This window comes from Stegostoma tigrinum, chromosome 9 (genome assembly GCF_030684315.1).
Source record: "Stegostoma tigrinum isolate sSteTig4 chromosome 9, sSteTig4.hap1, whole genome shotgun sequence".
Lineage (NCBI taxonomy): Eukaryota > Metazoa > Chordata > Chondrichthyes > Orectolobiformes > Stegostomatidae > Stegostoma > Stegostoma tigrinum.
Window position 1 is genome coordinate 65,988,696 of NC_081362.1, and position 25,007 is coordinate 66,013,702.

General features: G+C 40.9%; 1 protein-coding gene across 5 annotated transcripts in view; it reads left to right on the forward strand.

Annotated features, from left to right (window-relative positions):
• Positions 1-12,143, forward strand: part of mta3 (metastasis associated 1 family, member 3) — a 236,151-nt gene extending 224,008 nt beyond the window's left edge. For 2 of the 5 annotated variants that reach the window (XM_048535931.2, XM_048535932.2), the window contains exon 21: positions 10,631-12,129. In XM_048535931.2, coding sequence (XP_048391888.1) covers positions 10,631-10,784 — 154 coding nt within the window. In that variant the 3' untranslated portion in view covers positions 10,785-12,129. Of the gene's footprint in view, positions 1-10,630 lie in introns of all 5 variants that reach the window. The other 3 variants (XM_048535934.2, XM_048535930.2, XM_048535933.2) reach the window with 3 other exon arrangements.
• Positions 12,144-25,007: the final 12,864 nt, after the last annotated feature.

Consider the following 25,007-nt stretch of genomic DNA (forward strand, 5'->3'; position numbering starts at 1 on the left):
TGAGGGATGTGTTGCGGGAAATACGGGAGACGCGGTCAAGGGCGTCCTCGATCACTGTGGGGGGAAAGTTGCGGTCCTTGAAGAACTTGGACATCTGGGATGTGCGGGAGTGGAATGTCTTATCGTGGGAGCAGATGCGGCGGAGGCGGAGGAATTGGGAATAGGGGATGGAATTTTGCAGGAGGGTGGGTGGGTGAAGGTGTATTCTAGGTAGCTGTGGGAGTCGGTAGGCTTGAAATGGACATCAGTTACAAGCTGGTTGCCTGTGATGGAGACTGAGAGGTCCAGGAAGGTGAGGGATGTGCTGGAGATGGCCCAGGTGAACTGAAGGTTGGGGTGGAAGGTGTTGGTGAAGTGGATGAACTGTTCGAGCTCCTCTGGGGAGCAAGAGGCGGCGCTGATACAGTCATCAATGTACCGGAGGAAGAGGTGGGGTTTGGGGCCTGTGTAGGTGCGGAAGAGGGACTGTTCCACGTAACCTACAAAGAGGCAGGCATAGCTGGGGCCCATGCGGGTGCCCATGGCCACCCCCTTAGTCTGTAGGAAGTGGGAGGAGTAAAAAGAGAAGTTGTTGAGTGTGAGGACGAGTTCAGCTAGGCGGATGAGAGTGTCGGTGGAGGGGGACTGGTCGGGCCTGCGGGACAGGAAGAAGCGGAGGGCCTTGAGGCCATCTCCATGCGGAATGCAGGTGTACAGGGACTGGACGTCCATGGTGAATATGAGGTGTTGGGGGCCAGGGAATTGGAAGTCCTGGAGGAGGTGGAGGGCGTGGGTGGTGTCACGGACGTAGGTGGGGAGTTCCTGGACCAAAGGGGAGAAAATGGAGCCCAGATAGGTGGAGATGAGTTCGGTGGGGCAGGAGCAGGCTGAGACGATGGGTCGACCAGGGCAGGCAGGTTTGTGGATTTTGGGAAGGAGATAGAAACGGGCTGTGCGGGGTTGGGGGAACAATGAGGTTGGAGGCTGTGGGTGGGATTGGTTACTCATTTCTCTTCTTGGTTACTCATTTCTCTAGCCAAGCTGGTTCTGTACAGTCATAACACTGGTATCTACTTGGCAATGTGGAACAGTGTTCACGTACGTCCTGGCCAGAAAATGTAGAGCAAATTTAGCCTGGTCAGTCTACTCTCAGTCAGAAGTAGAGTGATGGAATGTGCCATTAAAGTCATTGCTATGTTGCATAGTCTGACCAGCCTATAGGGCTCCCCTGTCATTAGGAAGCGACGACTGATGGTGATTTAACCTGAGAGCCACCATACCTCGGTATGTCCTTCATGGTATCCTTAGTCAGTGATGAGAATTGAACCCATGCTGTTGGCATGACACTGCTTCGCAAACTAACCATCCAACCAACTGATGCTAAATTGCATGTCAGGGGATGACAACAGCAGCAACAGGGCGCTGACATCATTGCTTGCGTAGTTGTAAAGCAGGGAGGGTCAAAGAACAGTTGAACAATAGCAGCATGGGAATATATCATCAGGGGCACAGATAGGCAATTTCTGTGGCCACAGAAGAGTCTCCAGAATGGTGCATTGCCTCCCAGGTTCCTGGGTCAAAGATGCCCCTGAACAGTTATGGGTCATTCTCAAAAGGGATGGCAAGCAGCCAGAGGCTGTGGTACATGGTGGTACTAACGACATAGGCAGTAAGAGTGACAAGATCCTGCAAACGGAGTTAGGTAGTAAGTTGAAAAGCAGGACTTGTAGGGTTGTATTCTAAGGTTACCCCCTGTGCTGGTGAGGCTAGGAATAGGAAGATAGTACAGTTAAATACATGGCTAAAGAGCTGATGTAGGAAGCAGGATTCAGATATGTGGATCATTGGGATGTCTGCCAGAGCGCTTCGAAAGCTGCAAGAAAGACAAGTTGTACCTAAAGTGGAGGGACACCAATATGTTGGCAGGGAGGCTTGCTAGTGTCGTTCAGGAGGGTTTAAACTAGTGTGGCAGGGGGATGGAACCAGTGCAGTAGGTTAGTGTTAGAGACTAGGGCCAGTGAGGCTAATGGGAAAGGTAGCCAGGGAGAGGTTACTGAACATGGAGGGACTGCTGGTCTGAAGTGTATTTGTTTTAACGCAAGGAGATGGACAGATAAAACAGATGAACTTAGAGCTTGGATTAGTAAACACAGCTATGATATTGTCGTTATTGCAGAGACTTTGTTGAGAGAGGGACAAGACGGGCAGCTGAATGTTCTGGGATTTAGACGTTTCAGATGAGACAGAGAGAGATGTAAAAGAGGTGGGGAATTAACTGATGGTTAAGAATAGTTCTCAGAAGAAAGTACTAAACTGAGGGAAGGCTAACTGTGACAATATTAAATAGGAACTGGGGAACATAAATTGGGGGTAGCTGTTTGAGGGTAAATCCCCATTTAGATTGGAGGCTGAAGGGTGACCTGATCAAGTTTACAAAATGACAAGAACACTACTGGAATTGATAGTCAAAGTCTTTTTTTTTCCCAGGACAGAAATGTCAGTTACAAGGGGAGATACCTTTAACCTAAAAGAGGCAAAGTTTAAAGGAGATGTGTGAGGCAAGTTTTTTTTTAAATTTAGAGCTGTTTAAGTGCCCGGAATGTGCTGCCAGATGAGGTGATGGAAGCAGCTTGACAGATATGTGAATAGGCAGGAAATAGAGAGATATGGACTGCCTTGAGGCCTTATGTGTCAGTTATAGGCTTGATGGGCTGAAGGGTCATTCCTTGTGTAGTACTGTTCTTGTTCTTTGTACTACCACTGTGCTACAAGAGCCCCCAGTTCCTCAGGGTACTGTGCCAGACCATCTTCACCTGCTTCAGCAACAACCTTCCCTCAACACAAGGTCAAAGTTGGAGGTGTCTGCTGCGGATTGTGCAGTGTTCAACATCAATCGCAACTCCTCAGATAGTAAAGCGATTCCTGTTTAAATTAAACAAAACCTGGACAACATTCTGGTTTGGGCTGATAAGGGCAAGTAACATTGGCGCCACGTTAACATCACTGATCTTGTCTAACAACCCCCTGGAGCTTACCGTCAACCAGAAACTGAACTGGCTCAACCATATTTAAAAACTGTGGTTACAAGAACAAATCAGAGGACGGGAATTCTGTGCTGCATAACTCACTGTCTGACCCCACAAGGCTTTGCTACCACCTACAACAAATCAGGATTGTAATGGAATATTCTCTATTTACCCCGGTGAGTGTAACCTCAACAATGTTCAAACTTGATACCATCTGGAACAAAGTAGCCCAGGTGATTGACACCTCATCTAACACCTTCAATATTCTGTACCCCATCACTGATACACAGTGGCAACTGTGTGTGCCATCTACAAAATGTACTGCCAACATCTCACCAAAGCTTTTTTAGACAGCACTTTCTACACCCACAACTTCTCCCACCTAGATAGACAAGACAGAAGATGCCATCCGCACGTTCCCATCCAAGCTGCATAAGGGCCTGATTTGGAACTATTTTGCTGTTCCGTTACAATTGCCAAGTCAAAATCTTGGAATTGCAGCCCTAACAACATTGTGGGTGTAGTTGCTCCCTGTGGACTGCAGCAGCTAAAGAATACACCATCTGATGGATGAAAAAATACACATCCCATGAATAAATAAAATGAATAAATAAAAAGCTTTAGGCATCAGGAGCTATTAGGAGAGTGAGAAGTGTACCTGCATACCCTACCCTTTATTGAGATGGTACTAATGATGCTGTGGCCAACGACAGAACTAAAGCTACTGAAGATATGGTAACCTCAGACTTAATCCTCTTGTTCACAACTCGCTTTCTCCTAATCCCACACACTTCTAATATACAAGCTGGCGCCCCTGTTTAGGCAGGGATTGCAGTTTTGCTTTCAGGTTTCCTTAATAGTGCATTGTAAGATTTTTTTAGTGTGCTTTTGTCTGTGGAATAACTTACCAGGTGATTTTGCTTTGTGTTGGCAGCTGTGTTCATGGCAGATATATTACAAATTACTTACAAAATGTGGATACAGTCGTTTCAGCTATAATGCATGTTCAGCAATGCGAATTGGCTATATTATGACTGACAAATAGGGGAATGCTATTTCTAAAACATGAACATGTGTTGGCTATAACATGATGCCATATGTGCGCAGAAGAGTGCATGTCAACAGCACATGATCGTTTTGCGGGCTTTGTCCTGAACATTCGCAGTGTTAATGCCAAAAGAGTCTCTGCACCAACATCACATGGATTTCAAGATTCTCCTCATCCTGGATAATGCACAAAGCTATCCTCCCACCATTGATGAGCTTTCTGAAAACCTCAAAGTGCTGTTTCTATCCCCAAAACCTTAGGTTGATTAACTTTAATCAGTTTCAATTGAAAGTTATTGATTTGAAGTCCTAAGTCAATTTCTCTCCCTATAGATACTACCTAATCTGTTGAGTGTTTTCAACGTTGTCACTTATTTCAGATTTCTGGTATCATCGCACAATCTTCTTCTTAAACTTTCATAGTTAACCATTCTACATGTTTGTGTAGTATGGACTGGTCTATTTCTGAAGGTGAATTCATTTTCCCGCTGAAAACTGAAGCCTGAAAACTAATGCTTGCTACAAATTGGGAATTCTCAGGAGTGTGGCACATTTTCCTAAGAGTCTATTCTGTATGAATACTAATCAATGTTCTATGCTATTGTAATACAGGGAGAGAAAACAAAGTAGTTTGGGGGGGCAGAAATTGATTGGCAGACAGACTGAATGGAACAGAAGTAGGTCACTTGATCCAATGTCATATAGTCTTAATATGTACGTAAACCATTGATAAATAACAATTTGGAAATCAGATAGTATATTTTTTTTTCTTTGTGGAGCTTCTAATCTCCCTTCATTAACTTCCATCTTTCTATCTTTTACGATAATCTTCAAAATCTCCTTTTTTAAACAAGCTTTTGGTCTTCTGTTCTGTTCTGTTCTACATGGTTTGGAGTCAAATTTTGTTGTTAACACTCTTTTGAAGTAAGATGCTGTATAAATACAAATTATTGTTTAATTCAAGTTCAGAGATTCAAAATTTGGAGTTATCCTGACACCCTGCCTGAATGGTGTAATTGTACTGTGATATGTTTATAGTATTAATGTGAACATAGAAATTTCTGATCCAAAAACATTAACAGGACATTGTTGCTGATGTTTCTTTTGGGCCTGAGATCATTTTGGATGCGACGTCTGTATCATATAACATTTAATCTGGACATGAATAGTATCTTAGATGGCTATCAATAATTTTAAGGGTACAGAGAGAATTCTCCAGATTTCTTTCCACATAGAAGTTGGTTTTTAATCCAATTTTGTCATTTCTAAGTAAATGCCAGGTTCCTAGAGAAGAAATGTATGTTACAAAGATATCACTGATACAATTACAACACTTTGAAGATACCACTTGGCTTGCTGTGTTCATCCAGCTTCACACTTTGTTATCTCGGATTCTCCAGCATTTGCAGTTCCCATTATCTCTGATACAACACTTTGATGTTGCTGGAAGAGAAGATGTGTTGCCAAAACATTTCATCTTGCACTTATCAGGACAAAAGCAAGAATATTCAAGTAGACACAGCAGTTTTTCCTATAGGAAGAGGGGAACTGATTGGTTAGCTGAGTCAATTTTGTTAACAATTCAACACCTTTCAATGCATAATGAGGCTAGGTTTAGAACCCACATTTCCGTGAAGGCTTGGCTTTTATTTTTTGATGTGTTTTGTCATTAGTTCAAAATTTATTTACACAAAATGAAGAAATGTCAAGTGCTTACAGTTTCTGTTATTGATATTTTAGATACCTGTATGATGGACACTTTTATAGGATTGTTACAGCAGCAGATTTAAAAATGTTCTGAATGCCTTTTTGCAGTGTTTTCATACATTTTATAGGATGGTGTCAGACACTGTTGAGGGTAGGTAGGAGCGTGGGATGACATAGAGATTGAGGGGCCAAAGGGGTGGGATGGGGCATTGGTTGCAGTGGAAAGTATAAGGTGCCAAAGAGGTCAGTGGGGGAGGGGAAGCAGATGTGGGGCATGGGTGAGGGCCTAATATTCAACAGCAGACCTCAGACCAAATGCATGGAAACCAAGCGGGTCTTTTAAACCACCTCGTCACTTGGCATCCCCTATGGTCATGCTGTGTCTGTGCCTGAGGCAGAAGCCCTGACTTCACTCAGCACCCCATTACACAGGAATGAAAATTGTCCCATTTCAGGTACTATTCTGTGAAACAGGTCTGTTGAATTTTCCAACTCGATTTACCTGCGTTGATAGTGAAAATTCCAGCACCTCCTTATCTGCTATTATATTTCAAACCACCTGCAAAGTTTGACTTTCCTATCCATAGGTGAATAAATTTTATTCTAATTAACATTGTCACATATCTGTCCTTTCTGAGTCTTTTGTGTATCTTTGATTTTAAACCAATTTTTCAACACTACTTATTCTAAAAGTATTCTTTAAGGTATGCTGTAGTTTTATGAAAACTTAATCATTAGTTTTATTTTGCTACATTTTTACAAATATGAGAAAAAGGAAAAAAAATTTGAAATATACATTTTGGTCACAATATGTGAATAAGAGAGTGTGAACTAGAAAAGATGAGGACCAAGTCATTTGAGGACCAAGTAGGCTGTGTAAGCGCAAGTTTACTGACAAAAGCTTTGCACCGATTTTTAAGTCACTTGACATAGTCATTTTATTTCAGATTTAATCATAAACCATGAATTCAATACGAACAGCAAAACCTTCAACCATATTTGTTATTCCAGTGAGTTATATCGTCATTGCTAATTTGCTGCTTGCCTTTTCTCCATTGTTGCCCTGAACTTAGCTAATGACTCCATTTTGGGATGGGGAGGAAAATGTAAAGCAGGCCTCTAGCTCCACTATTATTTATATATGGGCACAATGATAAGCAGTGGCTTACTAGGTAGTTGGAAGACTATGAGGACAGTAGAAGAATGAGAATGGAAGAGGAAACTTGTTGATTTTATCCTTTGCTCTGGACAAACTGAGGAAGCATAAAGCACCACAGTTGAAATTGCAGTCTGAGAAGCTTGGACATCATAGTGATGAGAGAATGCCACATTGAAGGAATTTCAAAAGACTATTGGATGAGCCATTGACAAATTGAGGCATAAATGTGTTGTAACTTTGCTACTGCAATCTAAAATTTATCTCATTGTCATAGCTTATTTCTGTCTTCTGGTTTCAAATGTTATTTTTTTTTGGGATGATGTGATGATCTCTGCTTTAGCTCCTCAGATTTGTTCTTTATATGTGAACAGGTGTCCCCTTAACTGTCTCATCACTTGTGACAAAAATTTAAATGAATGATTCCTCAATGTTGATTCCACTTTCTTATTTGAAAGTCTTTCCCATCAGCATTGATTAGATGTATCTGTACCTGTACTTTGGAGTTGTCAGATAGTTCCATTATGATGTATGCTTATATGTTCAATTGGTGTTTTATTTGGTGCTGGTTGTGTAGTAATTCTGTTGATAAATGCTTTGAGGACTTGTCAATATTGTTGACATTTTCATTCCTGAATATTTCAGTATAGTCATCAGCTTTCAGTGGTTTTGACAAAATTTCATTCTAGAAAAAAACGTTAAGGAAATGTTTATTTCTTGAATAAGTTTATTTAGGAACTATGGGAAAAATAACTTTTATATTGAAAAATAATGGATTTTGTTTCCCAGTCAAAAGGGAAGGAATGGCCATAACATCTGTAGTGACAGCAGCTCTAGCTTTAAGTTCCAGTAACTAGGCTCTATACAAAATCTATGTATTTTAAAAAATGCTTCATGAGTGGTGTGGATGTACAAACTGTCAAAAAAAGTGGAGATTTTGGGGTATCATTGAAAATATAGAAATAAGCAGTTTGCTTGAAAGTGTAGCAAATCATGTCGAAAGATCTAAACGTTCAAAATTTGTTGGTGCAGTGATAAGTGTGAATTCCAGTGGAATATGTGTTCAAATATTCAACAGGCAGTGACATGAATGTAAATCATTTTAGAATATAACACCTTGCCATCAAAGATAAAGAAATATATGAATCAAAAAGCATGAATTAAAATTTTGAATGCAAGTCACATCTTTAGTTATAATTGATTAGAGCTGTAAAGCCATTTAGTGGAGCTGAAAGCAATGGCAGGACCATTGATCATTTTCACTTAATTATATAGTAAAGAATGAGTTACTTTTGTTTCAGTAGCTCCCAATATGGCACTAATTTGAATCATTAAATATTTTGATAAAGCTAGCCTATGGATTTGTCAGTAAATGTCTGAATGATAACTTAGTTCCCTGCAGTGATGATTACTGTTTCCAAATAATTATTCTCGAGTTCAAATAAAAGCTATCAATGCACCATAAACATTGTCTAATTGATTAATGATACTTTAAAAGATGTAAACTATTACAATGGATATCTGAAACAATTATGTATGTACGTAAGCCGACATGTAACATTAAGCAAAGCATCATTAATAGAGTCCCTCAAGCATTATATGCAGTACAATTGTGTAGTGGTTTACTCCTTAGAGGTGACTGTACCCTTTCTATCTATAACGTCCTGCAACTTTATAGCCCGCTGAGACCTCGATGCACCTCTAATTCTGACGCCTTGCATCCCCTCCATTTCTTTTCTGCACCATACAGTAAGTTGTCTAAATGCTGGAAATCCTTCACTAAACCCTATTCCTGTTTTATATCATATCTTCAAATTTAAATTTTTGACCAAGCTTTTGATCATCTGTCCTAATATAATTGTACGTCACCTGATGTCAATTTTTTCAAATAATCCTTCTGTGAAACTATTCATTTCACAAAGCCATATAAATGCATGTATGGCCTGTGCGTATACTATATAAGAACTGCACCATGTTTAATTTTTGCAGTACCAGATACTCTGAACTAATGTTGTACTGGTCAGTGTTATGGACTATTGACCCCAATTTCAAAATTTTGCTTTTTATTGGTTAGGCAGCATTGACTGCTTTTTTTACTTAGTACCTGCAAAAGATGTATTTAAAACCATTAAAAAAACAATAAATTTGTTTACATTTACCTCTCCAGTGTGACTATTATTTTTACAGCCCTGGTTTAGCTCATATTTTACTGCATTACTGAACGCGTTGACTACAAGGCGTGTCTAAGATACTGAAGCCCTTCAACATTTTGCACATGTGGTCATTGTTTGGCCTTGACAGTATGCTCTGTGAACATTCAAAGCAAATTCAATCTTGTTCTCCGCTACAATCAACTGGTAACACAAGAATACTCAGGTAGAATAACTTCCGCCGACATCTAGCCTGCTCCCTCCTTAGCCCAAGAAGAGCACAGCAGATAGCAGAGATAGTAGGAACTGCAGATGCTGAAGAATCTGAGATAACAAGGTGTGGAGCTGGATGAACACAGCTGGGTAAGCAGCATCAGAGGAGCAAGAAAGCTGACGTTTTGGGCCTAGATTCTTCAGAAGATGGCTTTGCAGTGGGGTCAAAATTGTATCAGAGATAGTAGGAACTGCAGATGCTGGAGAATCTAGGGGGGTCCAGGCCCGAAACGTCAGCCTCTCTGCCCCTCTGATGCTGCTTGGCCTGCAGTGTTCATCCAGCTCCACACCTTGTTATCACAGCAAATAGCAGTGCCTGTTTAGATTTGACTTAAAATCCAGCAAAAGAAAACCTGGCTCCTACAGCTTAATGCATACCATGTGCTGGATTTTACCCAGGCTGTGGTGCTGGTTGATTATTACAGGCATTTGTATAAATTCTGTTAGAAGCAGAAGGATGTTGCAGTTAGTTTTAGTAAAACTTTAGGATTTGTACAAAATTTACAAAAGCTTAATATTAAGCCAGAGTCTCCCAAATCAATCCTGTCACAGAGTAGTTTGATGCAGTAGCTGTCATTAAAGTTGAGTATGGTCATGGAACATTCATGTAACCTATGTCACCAGATCCCTAAGGTGTGATTGAGGTTGGAAACATTTGTTTGTAGCACAAACCACATTATGTACTCTGTTTTGGGAGGAAAAAGTTGGAAGGCACTTTATTTGTAAAGCATTGTTTCCTTTCTTCTAGACTTTTCTTCCTTTTAAGCATTGCAGTATTTCATATGACTTCCTTTTAAATAACCTGGAGTTTGATTTTTGGACTGCGTGCTAAACAGGGTGTGAGATCTCAGTGCTGGATCATGAAACCATTCTCATTTCAAATGCCAAGTCTCCACATCGAGGTTAGGTTTTACACAGTCAGACACTAAATCTGCACGTACCCAACCGCATTTCTAGCCTCGGATGAGCACCCCTTGCTGTGGTAAAATTCAAATGTGTGCCTTCAAAATATTGGTCAGTGCTCTGTATTACAAGCCCAATGATATGCAAATATATGATAAGACCAGTGCAGCCAGTAATTGTGACTGGATATAACGCCAGACTCCTGAAGTGAAAGGTGCGTGTCGAACCTGACTTCCAATTGTTTCTGCATTTGAACTTCTGTAGTTCAGAGTTTCTTGCATTTATTGTCAAAAGACAAGACTAGATGAAGCGCTGCAGTATGATAGTAGGAGTTGATGTTTGAAGTGCTGCTCTTTAACCAACCAGGAGTCTTTTGTTCCTTCACATAGGAAGATTCGCAAACTTCTATTACCTTCTGAGATGAGGAGAGCTTCTAGGCGACCTTGGTGCCCAGTTGTTGTGCCACCTCTTCCTGACACTTATACTTCCTCTAGTCAGTGCAAGCACTCTGACACTGCAGAAGCCATTGTCGTTGCAGACTGAAAACATGAAATGAACAGATTGAGCCAAGCTTCTCAAGAAAAGAACGTTAATTGAAGTTGCAGATCACATGGATTTCTGCTCAGGCCTTCATAAAATAATTTTCAGTTGTTTGGTTCGCTCATGGACTTGACACTAATGTCGACATGTTTATAGCAAAATTATTTTGCTGCACTGTCAGTTGAAAAATGTACCAATTGTATTAAATATTATTTTCTAGTGCAATCAGAATGGTGATGAGAGCAAATATATTACAGTCTTGAATGTTTCGTTTGTACATTAGACAATTATACAATTGTATCAGAATATTTTCAAATCCTTGTTAATTTGCTATTTAGGTGTAATTGTCAGTGCATACTAAGATCAGGGATGCCCAGTCTGTGATCTGTGGTTCAGGATGATTGATGCCCAAACAACCCACTCCTGTTCATGCTCATACTTTTTGCTGGTTTAGCGTTTGTGAATTTTGTGGGCATCAAGCATTTAAAGGGCTTTTCTTTATATTAATCCTCCACTGGTGGAAAAATCTGTTAACCAAAACAACATAATGTCAGAACCTACAGGCTCGATACAAATAATGGGAGCACAGATTTAAACTTTAAATAATGACTGCAAAGTCCAATAGAAAAACCCATTCAGTGCACAAAGATTAAAAGCTTGAACATAGAAACAATTCATATCACGTTATTTGTTGAAAGTTATTAGGAAAAATGAATTAAATTTGGTAGTTGTGTGTGCAGGGGTACTTACAAAACGATTAGTATCAGGAAGGGAAAACCCCTATTTTCCAGGCTCAAGTTGGGAAAACAATACAGCAACCTTCCATAAATAAAATCGACTGGTTACAACTGTTTGGAAGACAGCAATATTATGCCAGTCTCCGAAATTATGAAAGGCAGGTTAACATGGAAATCAGAAGCTGCCCTGTCTTTTTGAAGTTGCTAATTAACAAACTAATTAACAACCATTTGCAAATTTTCATTGCCTGCTGCACTTGTTTGGCCATTGAACATGAAAATGCTTTGTAGTATTGACGGCAACAATGGCGAGACAGCTGAGGTGCAGAAGAACAGGCTTTTTTTAAATAAAAGAATCTGAAAACAAGGGGCCTTCTTTTGTTGTAATTGACTTCCCGCATATCCCTTCTGCCTCATGACATCCTGGCCTTGAGTTACAATTGGACACAGAGCCTCCATTTTGCACCTGTAACTGGATTAGCCGCCTTCCTAACAGACAGCTATAAATTATCCAAGCAACATTTGGTTGAACAAGTTGAGATAGTGATGGTATTGCATTCCATTTCCCACAACAGCCCAAGAAATATAAAATCCTGCCCATTATCACACTAGCAAGACTTTCAGTTGAGCTCAGCCTGCTGGGTATTTGGATGCTCAGTTCACAGAGGCAAGGAAGTGCACCAATTTGTGTTTCATGGCATAAGTGGCAATTCATCGAATTAGACAAAAAGTTGGAAAACTGACAGCTAATGTCTGGTACCTGGCTGATTCATAAACATGAGAGGCAACTGAACATACAGCTAAAACTGTAGTTGTGACAATGTGTATGTTAAAATGCCTATGTCAAAAATCAATAGGCAAAATTCACAAATGGTGAAATGCTTATCTGTAGCTGATTACAATAACGTAGTATTTATGGACACCAAAATCTGAAGCTGCAGAAGGAGCATCATTTTGTTTGGTGGAGAATGTTTTCACAGAATTTGATAATTTATTTTCAGGCTCTATTACATTGATTTTCCTTATTTGTAAAGTAATCCAGATTTTCCACTATTTTCTTTTATATATCCTGCATCAAACACAGTTTAGCAATGTGGCTGTAGTCATTAAGGCTGTCATTGGTTACCCACATTGTATGATGTTAAACCCATGCCTGTTGCATAGTTTATTCATTTGGTATGAGAAAGCTAAACCACCATTTTTATTTACAGCACAAATGAAATAAGATTTGAGAGTCATAGAGTCATACAGCATGGAAACAGACCCTTTGGCCCAACCAGTCCTTACTGACCATAATCCCAAACTAAATTAGTCCCACCTGCCTGATGTAAATCTTTTGGGTTTTGTTTTTGTACTTCCAATCTGAATCTAATGAGCTTGAGCAAAGACAGATAATGTCCTTCCATTGTCTCACCGATGCATCATTATAGTTCCTGCTCCCTTGTTCAATTACCTTATTTAGTTGATGCTTTTCAATTTTCAAAAATTCACTGCACAACCTCAACCAGCTGCAAAGAACCCTTTGTGGCTGTTAACATACTGAACAGGTTCACAAATAATCATCTGTGGGATCTCTTTATCCACTGCACCTCACCTCATTTAAATGAATGGAGTCTGACCAATTGAAACCTATAATGCTCTCTTTGAAATGGCCAGATTTCAGGAATTTTCATCATTTTGAGAACATAGAACATAGAACAGTACAGCACAGAACAGGCCCTTCAGCCCACAATGTTGTGCCAACCATTGATCCTCATGTATGCACCCTCAAATTTCTGTGACCATATGCATGTCCAGCAGTCTCTTAAATGACCCCAATGACCTTGCTTCCACAACTGCTGCTGGCAACGCATTCCATGCTCTCACAACTCTCTGCGTAAAGAACCTGCCTCTGACATCCCCTCTATACTTTCCACCAACCAGCTTAAAACTATGACCCCTCGTGCTAGCCATTTCTGCCCTGGGAAATAGTCTCTGGCTATCAACTCTATCTATGCCTCTCATTATCTTGTATACCTCAATTAGGTCCCCTCTCCTCCTCCTTTTCTCCAATGAAAAGAGACCGAGCTCAGTCAACCTCTCTTCATAAGATAAGCCCTCCAGTCCAGGCAGCATCCTGGTAAACCTCCTCTGAACCCTCTCCAAAGCATCCACATCTTTCCTATAATAGGGCGCCCAGAACTGGACGCAGTATTCCAAGTGCGGTCTAACCAAAGTTTTATAGAGCTGCAACAAGATCTCACGACTCTTAAACTCAATCCCCCTGTTAATGAAAGCCAAAACACCATATGCTTTCTTAACAACCCTGTCCACTTGGGTGGCCATTTTAAGGGATCTATGTATCTGCACACCAAGATCCCTCTGTTCCTCCATGCTGCCAAGAATCCTATCCTTAATCCTGTACTCAGCTTTCAAATTCGACCTTCCAAAATGCATCACCTCGCATTTATCCAGGTTGAACTCCATCTGTCACCTCTCAGCCCATCTCTGCATCCTGTCAATGTCCCGCTGCAGCCTACAACAGCCCTCTACACTGTCAACGACACCTCCGACCTTTGTGTCGTCTGCAAACTTGCTGACCCATCCTTCAATTCCCTCGTCCAAGTCATTAATAAAAATTACAAACACTAGAGGCCCAAGGACAGAGCCCTGTGGAACCCCACTCACCACTGACTTCCAGGCAGAATATTTTCCTTCTACTACCACTCGCTGTCTTCTGTTGGCCAGCCAATTCTGTATCCAAGCAGCTAAGTTCCCCTGTATCCCATTCCTCCTGACCTTCTGAATGAGCCTACCATGGGGAACCTTATCAAATGCCTTACTGAAGTCCACATACACCACATCCACAGCTCGACCCTCATCAACCTTTCTAGTCACATCCTCAAAAAACTCGATAAGGTTTGTAAGGCATGACCTACCCCTCACAAAGCCGTGTTGACTGTATTTGATCAAGCCATGCTCTTCCAGATGGTCATAAATCTTATCCCTCAGAATCCTTTCTAACACCTTGCAGACGACAGACGTGAGACTTACCGGTCTATAATTGCCGGGGATTTCCCTATTTCCTTTCTTGAAGAGAGGAATTACATTTGCCTCTCTCCAGTCCTCAGGTACGACTCCAGTGGAGAGCGAGGATGCAAAGATCTTCGCAAGTGGCGAAGCAATTGCATTTCTCGCTTCCCAAAGCAGCCGAGGACAAATCTGATCCGGGCCTGGCGACTTGTCAATCTTAATGTTTGACAAAATTTTCAGCACATCAGCTTCGTCTATCTCTATCCATTCCAGCATGCACACCTGCTCTTCAAAGGTTTCATTCACTACAAAGTTGGTTTCTTTCGTAAAGACAGAAGCAAAAAACTCATTTAGGGCTTCCCCTACCTCTTCAGGCTCCACACACAAGTTCCCTATGCTATCCCTGATCGGCCCTACTCTTTCTTTGACCATTCTCTTATTCCTCACGTAAGTGTAAAATGCCTTTGTGTTTTCCCGGATTCCTTCTGCCAAGCCTTTCTCGTGCCCCCTCCTGGCTCTCCTCAGACCATTTTTGAGCTCCTTCCTTGCCTGCATGTAATCCTCTCTAGCTGAACTTGACCCTAGCTTCCTCCACCTTATGTAAGCTACCTTCTTCCTTTTCACTAGAAGCTCCACCGCTCTCATCATCCAAGGTTCCTTAATCTTACCCCTTCTTGCCTGTCTCAGAGGGACATATTTACTCATCACTCCCAACAACTGTTCCTTAAACCATCTCCACATGTCTATAGTTCCCTTACCATGGAACAACTGCTCCCAGTCCATGCTTCCTAACTCATGTCTAATCGCATCATAGTTTCCTCTTCCCCAATTAAATATCCTCCCATTCTGCCTAATCCTCTCCTTCTCCATAGCTATGTAAAATGTGAGGCAGTTATGGTCACTATCACCAAAATGCTCTCCCACCACAAGATCTGATACCTGCCCCGGCTCGTTTCCGAGCACCAAGTCTAGAATGGCCTCTCCCCTCGTCGGCCTGTCAACATACTGCGTTAGGAAACCCTCCTGAACACACCTTACAAAAACAGCTCCATTCAAATCTTCTGCTCGAAGGAGGTTCCAATCAATATTAGGAAAGTTAAAGTCACCCATTACAACAACCCTACTGCGTCCACACTTTTCCAAAATCTGTCGACCTATGCTTTCTTCAATCTCCCTGCTGCTATTGGGGGGCCTGTAGTAAACCCCTAACGAGGTGACTACTCCCTTGCTGTTCCTAATTTCCACCCATACTGACTCAGTAGGCAGATCTTCCTCGACAATGGAAGCTTCTGTAGCTGTGATACCCTCTCTGATTAGTAGTGCTACACCCCCTCCTCTTTTTCCCCCCTCCCTATTCTTTTTAAATGTTCTAAACCCTGGAACATCCAGCAACCATTCCTGCCCATGAGAAACCCATGTCTCTGTTATGGCCACAACATCATAGCACCAGGTACTGATCCATGCTCTAAGTTCATCACTTTTTTTTTAAACACATGAACTATAACCATGCCACTCAGGTAATTTGATCTAACTTAGTTACATCCTAAAAAGCTTCCTTTAGGTTAAGAAAGCCATCTAAGTATCGTGCCTGTAAAAAGGAAACACAGTTTGGGAACAAATCACTGTGCCACATTTAGCCACCATCTCTCTACCTGCTCAGTGAATGTGACTTAGGGAAACAGTCCCTTTATTTTATGGGTTCCATTTACTTTGATGGTGATTGCATACTAGGCTGGCCCAGGATATGTAGCTTCTGGATTTGTAAATCAGTGCATTTTATTGGTAAAGCTGTCAAATCCCACTTGATCCTTCATTTCCACATTGGGCTTCCAGCACCGGTTTCTTGACGTTAGGGAAATTTGAGTGTGGGACAGGGTCAAGCCTGAGCAACACTTCATGGGGGCAGAGGGGGGGTGTGTTTAACAGTTTTTGACTACTTTTTTTCATTAGTTCACGGGTTGTGGGCATTGCTGGCTATGCCACCATTTATTGCTTATCCCTAATTGCTCTGGGAAAGGGTGTTCATGAGCTGCCTTCTTGTAGTCTGTGGTAGACAAGTATGTTTGCAGTGTTGAGGAGGGAGTTCATTTGACTTAGCCAGCAACAATGGAGGAATGGTGATAGATTTCCAGGTCAGTGTGTTATGTGGCTTGCAGGGAGTGATGTCCCCATAGTTACGCTGCTCTTCTCATTCTAGGTGGTGGAGGTCGCAAGCTTGAAAGGTGCTGCCTGAGGACCTCTGGTTAGTTGTTGCATTGCCTCTTATAGATTACATGAGTACTGCCACTGTATGTTGACAGTGGAGGGTGTAAATGTTACGTGAAGTCTTTATGTTTACAGTTAGCAAATTCCCAATGGGGATTGTTTTGCAGAGTGTTCTTGTGGTCATGGATATGTTTGTGAAGTGTGTGTTTTCCATTCGGACATCAGGTAGAGAGGGCTGACTTTTGGATGGCTTCAGATGGACAGGGAAGGCAAGCACATCCAACGAGGCATTCATGTTCCAGGATAGCATCAGTGGAAAACACAGCCGTGGAGGACAATAGAGAGAAGAACACATTTGAACACAAAGAAAGGAAAGTAATTAGTTGGAGAGAAATCGGTCAAGACACTTGAGCAGATCCACAGACGTAGATTTAGCTTCTTTGATCTAACTGAAGAATAGTGCTGGTTAGAAATTGTCAGTTACTATGAAAATTACACTGCCTTCAGTTCCTTTGTCTTTGGTTCATTACAGCTGCATATGGTTGAATACGGGTGGCAGTAGATGAGTTATTTGACAGGGTATTGACTAGCATCAATGTCCTCTGTGATACCAATAGCCAATATAAGCAGGCAGCCAGATTTGCATTTCTGACTGGTCTTTCATAGGCACAGGTTGCCAGCAATTAACTAAGTGCGTCAATCCAAGACCAATAAACCAACCCAACCACTTCCATTCTATTGATGACATGTGTTTGCACTTCCAGGCTTGTTCTGTGAGCAGTCCCACCAATGAAGCAGCTAAGTACTGCAATGAGAGATATTGAACAGGGGATAGAAACTAAAACTATGATGATGGACGATCCTCTGCCAATCCAGTTGCATACATTGGTCAATTATATATACTCCTATTGCACAGCCAGATCTTGTCATGTATCACCATTGATCATGAAACAACTGAAAGGACAGATTGGCACTAGGAATGCTCGCTGTGAAGATTATGCAAATCATTCAATTGTGTATGCTGTTATAAAAAAGTAAGCTTAACAATGTAATGTTTCAGCAAAAAAATCCATGTGTATACCTTTCAATAACCTATCAAAGCTTGCTGTTACACTTACTGTCACTTCAACTTGGTATCAACTTATGGCTTCTGCAGATATAGAGGCAGATTGCTCAGAATCCTGTCTGACATCTGAGATGCCTTTGGTTTATGCTGTGTGGTCTTGGAACTGTGACTGCACCACCAGTACCTGTGCTGGGATAGTTTGGCCCTTGAAAGACAGGATAGCATATCACCTACTGGCAGAATTGGGCACACCCGTGAGAAGTGGAAGAACATGGAATTGAGCTCCTACTTGCGTGTCTTTTATGCTGTCATCCCTCTCCTGCATTAGTGCTACATCACTCCTACTACTCAGTTGAAGGGTACTGTGTGAAGTTCTGTGCTGTACTACAAGACCAAGAATAAGATATTTATGAATGTTTTGAGAGTAGCACACATCTCTCATGGCCATTTTAGCATGTGTCTCTCATGGACATTTGAGAGTTGTATTTGATGCACCAGCAATGACCACTTAACAGACATTCTTACAATTACTCATGTTAGCAATGCACTTGTCTTCGCTGCCATTTATAGAATCTCAGATGTGTTGCAGAAGGAAGCCATTCAGCCCTTAGTTCTGCCCCACATCTTTGAGCCTTTTAACATGGTGACAACCTCTTGCATTTTGCTGTAACTGTGCACATGAATGGATGAATATTTAAATTTAAAAATGACCTCTTGAATGTCTCAATTGAATCTGCCTGCACCACAATTCTGTGACGTGCATTCCAGACTTTTTACTTGTTTGAAATGTATTTTCTCACCCTGCGTTTTCTTACAACTGTTTCCTGCTTCTCAATCTGTGAGAGTGGAGATCATTTTTCGCTTCCACTGACTAGGCCATTCATGATTTGAAAACATATCAAATTTCCTTTTAGCTTTCTCCTCTTAAGGGAGAACTCTCCCAACTTCTTCAATCTTTCCTCATTGCTGAAGCATTTCATCTCTGGATCCATTCTCATCAACTTCTTCTGCACTGTCTCCATTGTATTCATATCCTTCCTATGATATGGCACCCAGCACTTTAAACAGTATTCTAGCTGAGGTCTAGCTAGTACCTTTCGTAAGTTCATTATAACTTCCCTGCTGTTGTACCCTATGCCTCTATGTTTACTGCAAAATTACTATTACATTTTTGTCTCTTCTTCTAAGTAGTGGCCCCACAATTCAGTAATCTGTGGAGTGGGACTTAGAGAAAATTTTGTGCCCAGCCCCTTTTCCCCCAACAGCAAGGTACTCCAAATATGCCTGTTACCAGTATCTGCTCATGCTCACTTGTGAATTGAGAATCACCACTTGATGACCGATTGGAACAACAGCATTTATACAGTGATGGCGCAGCATTGGAAGAGATGAGGTTCCATGAAAAATTGTCATTGTGTATCTACGCACCCTTGTTATACTGCAAAAGCTTTGGTCAAGCACAGAGATTGATTTTGGGATTCTGGCAAATGTTTGGAAATCACTCAGACTTCTCATAATTTAGCCACATTTAGAGTAAAGTTACCATGATCGCCAAAGGTAATAGTTCCAGCATCTGCGACGCCCCTATCTTCATCTTTAATTGACAGGAACACTAAGGCGCTTCTGTGCTATATCAGTGAGCTGCACATCTGGCAAAATACCTCTAATCCTCTCCTTCCTGTTTTATACCCTCATCCTACAACTGATCAATGAATGAAGGTCACATATTAAAATAATGATTGCAATACAGAGCAGATCAGATTGGAGCAAGGTTGAGGTGAGTTGCAACACTAGATGGATAAATGGAAAGGTGAGGAGGAGCATACAAAGTGAATGATCAGTGATACATTGACGGATAATCTAAGAATATGCTGCCTTCGCAAGGCACACTCCAGTGATGGGGTATTGATGAGTTATAAGCCACAAGATACAGGTAATGCATAAATCTACTTTATCTGATTTGATTAGTTCAATAAACACTTCCTGTACTGCATCCATGGTTTGGACACAGTGCTTTCACTGTTCATCTGCTCAGACACCTCCAATTACTTCATCCTGATGAAAGCAGCCAATTGTTCTTCCTGTTCCTGGGGACAATTATCTTCTACTAGCTCCAACCAGCAGTAAGTCAGGAGAGGCATCATTAAATCTCGCTTCTGGTCATATTGATCTTTAGTCTTTGATAATTGTCTCTCACCACTTCTAAAACTTTGAATCTTTGAGATTTCGTCTTTACCTGATGTCACTTCATCTGATTGTGCATTAGATTTGTGCAGCTTGGAATTACAAAATCAGGAAGGGAAAGCTCAATTAGATAATTGGCAAAAAATTGAGATTCTACTCTGCTCATATTTCTTCCAAATTTCACATCAGCGATTCCCACTTTTAGATGATACCTATCTTTGCATTAATGTTGTGCCCTATGTGGTGAAATTTCACAGTAGTTTTGTATTTTAATCATTTCAAAATGCTATTTTAGTTAAATCATTAAACAACTGGGGTGCTTGGGGGCATGCCAGTGGGCTATATTTGTTTGTTCTGTAATTTCAAATGCACACAAAGACATTTTCAGTATATTTAATCTCTTAACTTTGTCTGGTGCTGGGCTGAAGAAGAATCAGTATTTGAAAATTATCTTCACATTCTTGCTTTACAGATTTGTAGCAAAACATTTAATTAAACATTGTGTATGCCTGCTGAATACAGGAGGTGTGTCAAGATGCAGTTAGGTACAGTGCTCAATAATTTGCGTTGGCCAAATGATACATGAATGTTGTTAAACAGGTATCTATCACATTTAGTGGAATGCTGACATGTTTCAGATATTCTGATTCACAACATTTTTCAGTGAATAATCAAAGTGGTTGGGATTTTTAAGTTGGTGGATGTCAGTTGTATGACAAGGTGAAAGAAGGTTGTGAGGATGAGTTTAATGAGTTTTGTAATTTTGAGTCAAACTATGCAGTAATATAATTTACTGGAGTGCTTTTTTAACAGAACATGTTGTTTTAACCTTGAAGTTATTACAAAACCCCATGCATTGCGATGTTAGCAATGGTTGTAAGTCAGTGTAAGAAACATAAGATCTGTCATACCTGTAAGTGCTGAGAAAAGGATGTATAATGTCATATAGAAAATGTACTTGGGGTAAAATAGTTGAGACACCCTGCATACCAGATAGCCAGTGCTTGAGAACAAGACTCCCATATTAAAATTTAAACAAGGTGCCTACTTTTTAGAGGTGAGTGCCCTTTATTCCAATATGTCCAGCCAGGAAAAATGTATGTTCAAAATAGATGCAGTTACAGCCATTGACAAGATGAATGATGTTGATGAAAATCTCAGATTCCAGTCACACCTTTGTAATTCTCTTCTCATCAAATTATAATGCCTTTTTGAAATGGATATAATGGAAAGGGCAATACATTTTCTAATTAATCAATCTTCTGATGCTAGGTTGCTTGCACAAATCGGAAATTTCTTTATTTTTCTGTTAAAGTTCTCTCTGTGTTGGGTAAGGTTGGTTACAAGATTTAAATACTGTGCTTTTTGATCATATTTGCTTACATATTAATTGTTTTCTCATTGTAGACAATATTTTATCTCCATTTGCATTACTTAAAGCAAAGCTTCTTATAAAATGATCATTATGATTTCTTTAAAATATTTGTATAAATGAAAGTAAATCATTCATGAAAGCCCAGGGACTTTATTTTTCCAGAGAAGGAACAATTCTTGAGACTTTTAAAATGGCAGATGGGACATAAAATGTCAAAGTCTGTTCTCCATTTCCATTTTTGCTAGAAAAGAGCGGGTCATGAATATCACTGGTGGAATTATCTGAAATTAATGTAAAACTCAAACAGATCCCATTTCCAGGGGATTTATCCAACATTGTGGGAGTGTCAAATTTGTGGAGTAGATGTAAATTTACTTGATTGCAGAGAAGGGTGTCATAACCTGAAGACTTTGTTCTTAAATCCCTATTAATTTAAGCACGAAGTAAAAGGCTGAAACAATCGGCTAGATACTCTGATTGATGGGCCATCTGGTGTGGATTAGAAAAAAACAACTCATCTGCTTCCACAGTTTCATTAAGACTGTTGACATGATCAAATGGGCCAATGGGCCAAGGAGTAGCAGGTAGAGTTTAATTTATGTACATTTGAGGTGCTGCATTTGGAAAGGCAAATCGAGGCAGGACTTGTAACAGCCTGGGGAGTGTTGGTGAATGAAGAGATATTGGAGTGCAGGTTCATATTTCTTTGAAAGTGGAGTCCCAGGTAGACACATTAGTGAAGAAGCTGTTCGGTATGCTTGCCTTTATTGGTCAGTGCACTGAACATAGGAGTTGGGAGGTCATGTTGCTGCTCGACAGGACATTGATGAGGCCACTTTTGGACTGCGAGCAATTCTGGTCCCCCTGCAATAGGAAGGATGTTGTGAAACTTGAAAGGGTTCAGAAAAGATTTACAAGCATGTTGCTAGGGTTGGAGGTTTGGAGGGTTTGAGCTACAGGGAGAGGCTGAATAGGCTGGGGCTATTTTCCCTGGAGCATTGGAGGCTGAGGGGTGACCTTATAGAGATTTGTAAAATCATGAAGGACATGGATATGGTGAATAGCAAAGGTCTTTCTCCTGGTGTAGGGGAGTCCAAAACTAAAGGGCTTAGGTTTAAGGTGACATGGGAAAGATTTAAAAGGGACCTAAAGAACAACTTATTTCACGCAGAAGGTGGTGTGTATACGGAAGGAGCTACCAGAGGATATTTTGGAGGCTGGTACAATTACAACATTTAAAAGACATCGGGACAAGTATATGAATAGGAAGGGTATAGAGAGATATGGGCCAAATTCTGGCAAATGGGACTAGATTAATTTTCGTTATCTGGTCAGCATGGACGGGTTGGACCAAAGGGTCTGTTTCAATGCTGTGTGGCTCTATAACTCTATTTCTTCACCACTGTTATTGCAGCTGAGGTTGGCATGAGTATCTGGCTGGACATTTACAAAAGCATTTATCTCTGCAGGAGGGAGACTGAGTTCACATTTCCATTGACAGTTTGTAGAGGCCACTAAAGGATGAGCTACTTTTCTGATTATTGAATAGATGTTGGTTTATTTTTATAACAACAATTTAGAGTATTTAATATTCTTGACTGAGGTTCATGAATGGAGCTTATTTTAGTCTCAAGTGTGTAAGGAGATAAATGCTAATGAAGAGTCATTGGACACAACGGGTTAACTTTTTCTCTGTCCACAGATGCTGTCAGACCTATTAAGTTTCTCCTGCACTTCCTCTTTTTCGTTTGGATCTTAACGTCCAAAGTATTTTGCTTTTAGGTTGGTACATGAGTGGAAAGCTCTATTAGATTGTTAGCAATTAGTTTTGCCATTTTCACATGGTTCTGGAGGTCTTCCCATAGTGGATACTACTAGGTGACTAGCTACAGAGGGAGTATGGAATGGATACATAAGATATTTTGTATGAAGTTATTAAGGACAGATTGGAGAATATGAGTTGACATTGAGGGGCAGCAAGAGCTAGAGGGTTATGAGAATCCAAAGCAACTGGGATTTTGAACTCATTTGTATACAATCTAGATTCCAGCATTGGTAGGCCCAACTCTATCTTCTTACAGTGAAGCTTGAATTTAACTGAGCTCTTTAAACTGAGGCCAGGCTGCTGTGTCAGGTAATTTCCTGACTTAAACTACTGTTTCAATAGTTCTAAGTAGTTCCACACTTTAGCTTTCAACTGCTGAAAATCAGAATCAAGAGTAGAACAAGCTGGAAGTGCTTATTATGTGAGGAGAAAACTGGTTAGTTAGAATATCGCTCAGAGATAATGGGAACCGCGGATGCTGGAGAATCCATAATGTGGAGCTGGATGAACACAGCAGGCCAAGCAGCATCTTAGGAGCACAAAAGTTGATGTTTCGGGCCTAGACACTTCATCAGAAAAGTTAGAATATCGCTATCAACTCTTAATCTGAATTGAGGTTTGTCCAAAAGTTGAGAGCAAAAAGCTGAATGTTGATGCAGTTGGTTGGAGTGTAGATAGATGCTGGTCTAATAAGCTAGTGCTTCATCAACTGATATAGCTATCTGCTCCTGGAACATGGATTCTGGTGCCTGCAACCCAGCATTGAAATCCTGTGCAGTTTCACACAGACTGCTGCACTTAGCAAATAGCATGCTTGCCACTGTTTACTCACTGTCTAGGGCAGTGCTGGCATGAGAGGTGGAAGCATTAGTCACCTAGACCCCACCATCTGACCCTTCAGTACAATGTTGGTCTGTGGCCACAAGTAACACCTAATGGGTTGGACAATGACATTTGTCTGATCCTGCAAAGGCCTCACAAAGATGCTAAAATTCATCCCACCCTCCAGTCTAACTCCCAAAGCTGGAAGTGCTGAACCTTGAGCCTTAAAAGTAATGAGAATTATGATCAAGTCCTGCTACAAACGAAGCTGTCGGGTGTTGGATGGCCGCTTGGAGTTGGAGCATTGCCTGTGCAGTCTTGTTGTGACTGGTCATGACACAAACATTGAGACCAAGCTGGCAAGGTTACCTTATTTCTCACTATGGAGTCCAGGCTTCTCCATTCCTTTTGATGCTCTATTAGCTGATTCATGCTAATTGTGTAGCCACTAATTCCCCAGATCCCCTGGCCTTTGTATGCCAGTGTCTGATGATCAGTGTTCGCATTCCTCACCCCCAAGTTTTACCCATCCCCATTACTGGAGACAGATGTCTGGAAACTAATCCATTGCTGAGTTACACTCTCAGTAGTTTGCACTGGTAACAGGTTAATAAAAGTTGGATGCTTGAGGGTTACATGAGTTTGAGGTGAGGCTGTGCTCACAGGAAGGAATTTTGATGTGGAACTCTAGATTTGTGACGGTCCTCAAATGCAAGCTTAACCTGCATAAATTGCCAGTTGAATAGAGGAATTTCTTCCCATCACTCATCTTTTTCTAAAGCTGCCCCACCTGACTTTCCCATACATCCATTCCCTCTGACAACTCTATTTGTTCTGAATTGTCCGACTTCAAGTCATTTAAGGTAATAATGTTTGGTCTTCTGACTATTGGAGGGAAAACCAGAAAGTTAGAATGATCTCCCTGAGGAAGTGTAAATTTCCACAATACTACCAGAACTGCAACATTAGTAAGCAGTCTTGACCTCAGTTAGGAGAGCAC